Below are 9,034 nucleotides of genomic sequence, written 5' to 3' on the forward strand. Positions count from 1 at the left end.
ATGAATGCAACATCTCAGGGAACTGAGGTTTCGTCAGTAACCGGAGACGTTCCCTTTCGAGAGGGTCACTCTACGTTGCATACAGCATAAGCTGACACTTTGGGGAACGTGCAACTTCACGCCATATTACTGCGAAGGGAGCTTGGCATAAGCGGAGACGACAAATAAGCACAGCAACACTCAACAGCAATCGCAATGCATGGTAAAGCCACTGCACACAAGTACGCATAAGCAGCACATTCCAGTACAGCTTCTCACATGAGTTAGACATGCAGCTGTGGTGCTTACTGGAATTAGACCGCACATTAGCCTGGGGAACTGTGTGTAAGTTGGCTAGGCGGTAGCAGCACCAGTGCCACCTACTACAGAAGTGGTGTTTTTATTTTTTTTACCAAAGCGACGTCCCAAGTGGGGGTACTTGACGGGCGAGGGGGGTTCAGCCTCCTCGCGCCCCATAGAAATCTAATCACATCATTCCTCCCCACTGACAACCTATCATTGTCAGAATGAACGCTGATATGACAGCTACATACTCTTGACCATGGAGGGCGTACGGCCATCATTCGAACACTTGTAGAAAAGACGAAACTACTGAAAACTGGCAGTTGACAGGGTCTTGGCCCTTTGAAGTTCAACAATTTTCAAAGGCTCTCCACCTATGAGCGTAGAGACGTCTAGTAAACGGAGAGCTGAATGTCTTCTGCAATTGCTGTGACAGCGAGCCTGATATTGGCAAACGCCGTCGAGTGGCCAGACACACAGATTCCATAAGTCTGGACTGGATGCCAGGCTGAGTTGCTGGCTTGAGAGAGGGAATCTCTCCTCAACGGAATTAGCCATTCAGGTTACGAGATCCGGTCTGCCCACATCTTCAGGCTCGTTGCGAGCATGAGATGAGGGTGAGAACGGAAACCACCTTGGCGATTATGAATGCCACGGCTGCCATATCCATGCGAAAGAGAACATGCTTGTGATGGACCTAAGTGTAGAAACACTAAAGAGACAGATGAACTGCTCCAATCACCAGGCAGATCCAGGCAGGTCATCAGGTACCTTTTCTCCATGCCTGTCCGACTATTGACCTTATTGTAGTCTCGTCTTAGTCATGGGAAAAAAGCTTGTGAACATGAACATTTTATCATCATATTTTTCATTAATGAAATTAACAGTAGTACATACTTCAGAATAGCATGACTAGTACACTAGTATACATTACCGGTGTCTTCTGATGCAAAGACACTCATGTTTCCATGATACTGAAGTGTTTTTCTTCCTCGGATGGCGTTCAGGAGCTGTTGCAAGGCATATCGGCATTATTTTTCATATCGGGCCGATAATTAAGTTTCAAGCCAATATTGGCCGATTCCATTAATGTTTCGATAATATTGTGCATCCCTACTGAGATCAATTAGTGTGCATGTATAATAGGTGGAAAGAGACACCAATGTGAGCTTGCATCTGTCTGTAGGCCTGGACAGGACCAAACTGATCAATCTGGCATATCTGTTGGGCAGTGATTACACTGAAGGCATTCCAGGAGTGGGATACGTTACAGGGATGGAGATCCTCAACGAGTTTCCTGGTGCTGGTTTAGAGCCTCTTGTTCAACTCAGGTCAGAAACACTGTAGAAAGTGATTGTCATTTTAACAGTAAAAGACACTTACTATATATGGTGAAAATTGGAAAATGGGACATTTTATGTAGTTTTACTGTGAAATACTTTTAAAATTTTGGAAATAAAAATTAAGTCATCTTATAATTTACAGTGAAAAACCATAAACCTGCCAGTTCCCTGCATGAGAAGCCTTTGATGGTATTTTGTTTAACCCTCATATTGCATTCAAAATCTGTATACTATGATCTGCCAATACCCTTTTGTTAAGTCCAGTGTAGAATAAAATTGAGCTGTACCCAGCCGATCAAGCAATTCGTTAACCCACGGCATTGGATATGCGTCGAATTTCGACACAGCAAACACCTTGCGATAATCCACACAGAATCTTACGGAGCCCTCTGTTTTAGGCACTAAAAATATCAGGCTCACCCTCATCTCTAGCATCGCCTCTAATTCAGTCTAAACCACCTTTTTCTTGTGTTCAGGTAAACAATACGGCCGGCTGCACACTACCGCCCCCAGCTCGGTCTCAGTATGGTGCTGACTGAGATTGGTTCGACCGGGCAGGGGCGAGAACACGTCTGCAAATTCAGCTTGCAATCTAGCTACATCAGTGAGCTGGGAGGGTGAAAGGTAATCTCCCCCTGGGGCCAGAGCAAGAGATTAGACTTTAGTGTTCACTTCTGGCCCGAGGTCTTCCTCTCCACTTACTGCCGTTGCCAGCATCACTGGCTACGCCTCGCTCCATTTTTTCTGGAGGTTTAGGTGGTAAATCTTACGTGCCCCACTCCTGTCCATTCAAATCATCTCATAATTTATATCTCCCACTTGCCGTGTGACCTCAAAGGGTCCTTGCCACTTGGCAAGTAATTTAGAACTAAACGTTGGGAGCAATACAAGCACTTTATCTCCCTGTTCAAAAACACGTAATCTGGTTCCCCTATTGTACAGCCGGCTCTGTCTGTCCTGGGCCTGTAACAAATTCCCCGTAGAGAGCCACTCCAAATTGTAGAGTTTTGTTCTCAGGTCCAGCACATACTGAATTTTGTTTCTGAAGGTCCGTCCTCCCAAGTTTCTCTCAGGATATCCAACACCCCATGGGGCTGACGTCCATAAAGAAGCTCAAAGGGGGAAAACCCTGTGGAGGTTTGTGGAACCTCTCGCACAGCGAACAAGAGGGGTTCCAGCCATTTGTCCCAATTTTTGGCATCTTTGTGAACGAACTTTCGAATCATGGTTTTTAATGTGTGATTAAATCGTTCCACCTGGCCGTCTGTTTGTGGGTGATAGACGCTGGTGCAAATCTATTTAACTATCCGAAGGTTCGTCCTCCCAAACCTCTCTCAGGACGATTAAATCGTTCCACCAGCCCGTCTGTTTGTGGATGAAAGACGCTGGTGCAAACTGATTTAATGTCCAATAATTCGTAAACAGCACATACTGAATTTTGTTTCTGAAGGTTCGTCCTCCCAAACCTCTCTCAGGACGATTAAATCGCTCCACCAGCCCATCTGTTTGTGGATGAAAGACGCTGGTGCAAACTGATTTAATGTCCAATAATTCGTAAAGCTCGCGTAATGAACGTGACATAAACACCGTGCCTTGATCAGTGAGAATCTCTTTCGGGATTCCCACTCGGGAGATTATCTGAAACAGGGCGTCCGCTACACTTTTCGCGGAAATGTTGCGGAGCGCTACTGCCTCAGGGTATCGCGTTGCATAATCCACCAGGACTAATGCAAAGTGATGCCCCCATGCAGATCGTTTTAATGGCCCCATGAGGTCCATGCCAATTCTCTCAAAGGGGACCTGCATAAGGGGAAGAGGGCGCAAAGGCGCTTTTGTGGAGGCCGGGGGATTCACTAACTGACATTCACAACAAGACGCGCACATTCTCGTGAATGCCTGGTCAGAAAAATCGGGTCATGAGAATGAGGTGTGAGTTAACTGCAACACTCCGCATCTGAATCACGCGGCTCTTATCCAATGCCTCTGGCTCAATCAGGCTTTGATGGATGGAGGTTTGGTTGCATCCAGAATCCACCAAAGCCCGATAAGTACCCCCCCCCCTTTAATACTCACAGGTATTTGGTACAACCCAGCTCGATCGGAGTCAGCCTGTGGTGCGTCCAGAACCCGGATCAGTGTCCCCACCTCCATCAACGGGCACCGATCAATAAAGTGTCCTGGGTACCCACAACACCAACAAGCCGGCCCAGACCTCCCCGCCGCCCTAGTGGCAGGAAGTGGTTCAAGAGATTGACGAGGAGAGAGCGAAGGAACGGGAACAGACGGTTTGCTCGAGCTGGCCGGGTGGGGGCAGGGCTCTCAGCCCAGCTGTAGCCTCAGGAGCCAGACAACCCCTCTATCAGCGTTGGGCTGGAGGAGGGAGATTCCCCTGGGACCTAGAGAAAGGGACAGGTTTAGAGGCAGAAGGAGAGGGGAAAGTGAAAGAGACAGACGGCAGGGATTTGTCGACCCATAGCACGCCACCACCTCGTCCTCCACCAGTTGAATGGCCAGGTCCAGCGACGTCGGGCAATGGCACTGGACAAACTGCGTGGTTGTCTTTGACGCAAAATGAACTGTTCCAGCACCACCCAATCAATGATTTGCTCGACGTCGGTCATCCAGCACCGGAACAGCTCGCGGTCCTCCTGCTGTGCCTGGACGAGGGCCTGGAATCGACGTTCGTAATCTCCCCTCATGTCCAGTAGTGCCTGATGGTGTTCCTGGTGGAGTCCCGCAAGCGAGTGAATAATCTCCGCAAACGGCAAACTTGACAGGGGCTGGATGATAGCGGCGGCGTTCCTTCTTCCTTCCCAGGTTTCGGCACCAGATTGTTGAGGTTCAGAAGATGGAAGGAAGACGACAGGGTTGGCTTGCTGAGACTCATGCCTTTATTAAATGAACAGGTGATACAAAACAAAAAGTCCAGTTTCAAAAAACAACCACAGTCCAAACAATCACTTCTTTCTTGGCATTCCACGGCACTCAGCCTTGATCTGCATGCATGAGCTCTCAGTCCAGTCTCTCTCTCCTTCTCGTTCTCCTGTGCCTTTTTTTCCGGTCTCTCCGCACCAATTACTGCAATCAGACACAGGTGTTCATCATTTTGCACTTGACCTACTTACTCGCTGCTTGTCCCCCAACTCTCTCTCCCGCTGCAGACCTCGCTTAACCACGCGACTCCCTCACCATAATCATTGTGTGAAATTTATAAGAGCATATAGTCTAAGAATTACCAGTATTAAACACATTGGAATGAATGGAATTCATGATTGCACAAAAACAGTGCAAATTTATGAATCCAACATATTTATTTCTATCAAAACAACATAAATATTATTTTATTATTTTAATATTATTAAAAATTAATTTTACTTCTCAAAGTTTCACTTTGAGATGAAAAAGTTATCAGTTTTTCATGCTGCAATGGTTTGTCAGTAATAGAATATAATCATGTTTATCAACAAAAATGCAGTCTCAAAAGTGTGTGAGAGACGGGAAAATGCACAAATATATTTTACAAAAGTTTTTTGGACACCAATATAACTAAGTGTTATATTAGTATTTTTGACACCTAATGGTTCTCCACACATACCCAAGTCAAAATTACCTGGGGCTGTATTCACAAAACATCTTAAGGCTAAAACTAGCTCCTAACTTGCGGATTTAGGAAAAACTCCTAAAAATAATGGGTGTGTCAGTCCTAATCTTAGGACTCCTACATTTTTGCTCTGAGTGTATTTCACAAAGCGTGAAATCAGCTCCTAAGTCTGTGAAAAGTTAAGGGTAGTCAAGAGGACTCCCAAGTCACTAAGACCAAATCACAGACCATCCTAAAATAGCTTTTGCTGGCAATCAGTCTCAGAATATAAACATTTTAAAAACATTTCACGATACTTTCCATTTAAATTGAATTATGTCCTCCTTTTCATGTGCAAGTTGGGCAAGAAGAAAACCATAATGAGCTTTTAAAACCTATTCCGCACTCAAGCGCATGCATAAAGCTTGCCTCAAATCACTAGGAAATGTAATGTGTCTGAAAAAAGAGCAAGGAGATATTTTAATCATTTATTAATAAACTAGTGTTTTCTGAGTCAGCATGGATTGGAAAGATTAAATTGACGATTCTGACCCTTTCATATGGATTATGTAATTAGAGAATATGTTTTGATTGGAATTGGTTTGTTTTAACACTTAACATTAGACATTTCAAGCTTTCTATAGATATATTTCTCATGTCTGTGACTTGTGGAAAAGGTGCTTGTGATTTTCTTTAATTCGTCATATGTCTGTTTTACCACTTGTATTATGGTTATATCAGTATATTATACAGGTACAAAATTTGATTTTACATTAGATGCAATATTAAGATTAAATCAGGTTTTTACCATAAATTTATAGTTCAGTCGTGTAAAACCTAAAATGTTGCTATAATAATAATAATAATACATTTTATTTAGTATAGTGCCTTTAAAAGAGTACTTTCTCAAAGCGCTTTACAACACAAGCAAACACAACAATCCAAAGTAATACACAAAAATACAGAATAACAATCAGTTAAAAGCAAGACAAAAATAAAAAGTTTTAGGACGAGATTTAAAAATACCTAACGAATTTGCTTCCCTGATGTCAGCCGGGAGAGAATTCCACATTTTGGGGGCATAAGATGAAAATGCCCGATCACCCCCAGAACGCAGCTGTGTTTTAGGAACGACTAAAAGACCACTCTGAGAAGATCGCAAATTGCGACTAGGTGTATAGGGAATTAATAGCTCAGCCAAGTACCGAGGAGCCAGACCATGCAGTGCCTTGTATGTTAACATGAGAACTTTAAAATCAATACGAAATCTAACCGGGAGCCAATGCAACAATTCCAAAACAGGAGTTATATGATCAACAACCCTGGCCCCTGAAAGAATTCTGGCTGCTGAATTTTGTAAATCTTGAAGTTTGTTAATACAAGATTACGGTATTAATGCTACCATAGTTTTTTACGGTAAAGTGCTGTTAAACACAGCTGCTGTTTTTACCATCAAATTTTAAACATGGGTCATTGTTTATGTGTGTTCTGTCTGATGTAGTAAGTGGTGGACTGAAGCACAGGAGAATAAGAAGTTGGTTGCCAATTCCAAAGACACAAAGGTGAAGAAGAAACTGAGGAATCTTCAGCTTCATCCTGGTTTCCCAAACCCTGCTGTGGCTCAGGCTTACCTGCAGCCCACCGTCGACCAATCAGACGCCTCGTTCGGCTGGGGCCACCCACACCTGGAGCTCATCAAAGAATATCCTTCATGTCATTTACAGTATGATAGCTTTAAACACATTCTAAGTGTCTGCAGTTTAAAATGAGCAGAAGTGGTTCTTAACCTGTCAGACATTCTGTCAGAGCCGCTTCGGATGGAGCAGCAGAAAAACTGAAGAAACGCTACAGCCAGTGCTAAAACAGCTTCAGTCTCAACAGGTGATGGACTTCAATTCTAGTGAAAAAACTAAAACTATTAAAAATAATTTTCATTTATGAAAATAAACTAACTGAAATAACTTTAAGTACTAAAAACGGAAATAGAAATTATAATATAAATTCAATTTAAAACAAAAATTTAAATGAAAACTGACAATATGAAAATAAATGCTAATTCAAAACATTAGTAAATACTATAGTAGTATATAAATAATACTAAAATAACACTGATGATTCATTTAGACCTGTTTTGTTGAACAAATTCTTAGAATTCATTACACTGCCAATCAAAAGGTTGGATTTGTTATGTTTTTGAAAGACGTCTCCTATGCTCACCAAGGCTGCATTTATTTGATCAAAAATACAGTAAAAAAATGTGAAATAGTATTGCAATTTCAAATAGCTGTGTTCTATGTAAATATATTGTAAAATGTAATTTATTCCTGTGATCAAAGCTGAATTTTCAGCATCATTACTCCAGTCTTCAGTGTCACGTGATCCTTCAGAAATCATTCTAATTTGCTGATTTGCTGCTCAAGAAAATTCTGATTATTATCAATGTTGAAAACAGTTGTGCTGCTGCATATTTTTGTGGAAACGGTGATACATTTTATTTTTCAGGATTCTTTGATGAATATAGAGTTCAAAAGAAAAGTTACATCTTAAAATAAATGACAATAGAAGAGTTATTTTATATATTTAACTAGATTACTGTATTTTTTATCAAATAATTGCAGCCTTGGTGAGCAGAAGAGCAAAAAATTTTAATTATTCCAAACTTTTAACCGGTAGTGTATACTTTGTCAGTTGTTTGGTTTCTATTATGATTAATGTCTCACTGTTATTGTCTGTCTGCAGACGCAGCTGCGCATCGATTCGTTCTTTCGTCTGGAGCAGCAGGAGAGGCAGTCGATCCATAGCCAGCGTCTGCGCAGAGCCGTCACCTGCCTCAAGAGAAAAGAGGAAGAGGAGGAGCAAGAAAGCTCTCCATCTAAGAAGGGCAGGAACGGGGCCTCACAGCCGGACGGGGCCCCTGCTACCGCGGGGCCGTTAGTGGGAGGATTCATAGGGTCAGTGATTCATCTAAACTCACCTGCAGACACACTGGACGAGACGAGAGGCGGAGTCATGTCTCTGATGTCATCGAGGGCGGAGTCAAGCAGCTCCAGCTCAGAGGATGATGCTGAATATGGGAAGGGGGTCGCTATGGTTACAGCACGTTCTGTGTTTGAGGGGAAAACGAGAGGAAGAGGGAAACGAGGAGGAAGAGGAAGGAGCCAAAACAGATTATGATAAACACATACAAAACATACTTACTGATGCCATTAGATATGCAGAGTGAGTTTACATGTGAAATGGTGTCCTGTTTTTCACTGAGCAGATTTTATAAACTATGAGCTGTATAATTAACATACTGTGTGATCATTTGAGAAATGCCAACATGAAATCATGTCAAATTACCAAAAAAAAACAAAACATTCAACTTCATCAGAACAGATCTATCAGCCTTCCAGATATTTATGGTTCATCAACATCTCAGGTCTATTGCTATTTTTCTATTTCTATTTTTTTTTTTTTACCAATTTGCAAAAGAACGGAGTTTGTTTCTTCACATAAAGAACAATAAAAGTCTGAAAAACTCATGTCTAGTGTTTTTCATGATATAGATTGTTCTAAAGCTTTACAAAGAAAACAATCCACCAGTCCACTTGAAATAGCATTTTATGGCATCTTATATTCTGGATTTTGGAATATAAAATACAGAGAAACAGTAATATTTTGAAATATTATGATATAATGTAACGGTTTTAATATTTTAATATACTTTAAAATATAATTTATTCCTCTCATCCAAAGTTGAATTTTCCTCAGCCATCACTCCAGTCTTCAGTGTCCTTCAGAAATCATTCTAATATGCTGATTTGATACTCAGTTATTATCGATGTTG

General features: G+C 41.9%; 1 protein-coding gene across 1 annotated transcript; it reads left to right on the forward strand.

Moving 5' to 3' along the window:
• The first annotated feature begins 964 nt into the window (after positions 1 to 964).
• Positions 965 to 8,675, forward strand: LOC107665800 (DNA repair protein complementing XP-G cells homolog). Its single transcript, XM_016456830.1, has 5 exons — positions 965 to 1,049; positions 1,469 to 1,613; positions 6,707 to 6,907; positions 7,002 to 7,086; positions 7,945 to 8,675. The coding sequence occupies exons 1-5, from the start codon at positions 965 to 967 to the stop codon at positions 8,377 to 8,379; spliced, it is 951 nt and encodes a 316-aa protein (XP_016312316.1). The 3' UTR covers positions 8,380 to 8,675.
• The last annotated feature ends 359 nt before the right edge of the window (positions 8,676 to 9,034 follow it).

This window comes from Sinocyclocheilus anshuiensis, unplaced genomic scaffold (assembly GCF_001515605.1).
Source record: "Sinocyclocheilus anshuiensis isolate Anshui unplaced genomic scaffold, SAMN03320099.WGS_v1.1 scaffold856, whole genome shotgun sequence".
NCBI lineage: Eukaryota > Metazoa > Chordata > Actinopteri > Cypriniformes > Cyprinidae > Sinocyclocheilus > Sinocyclocheilus anshuiensis.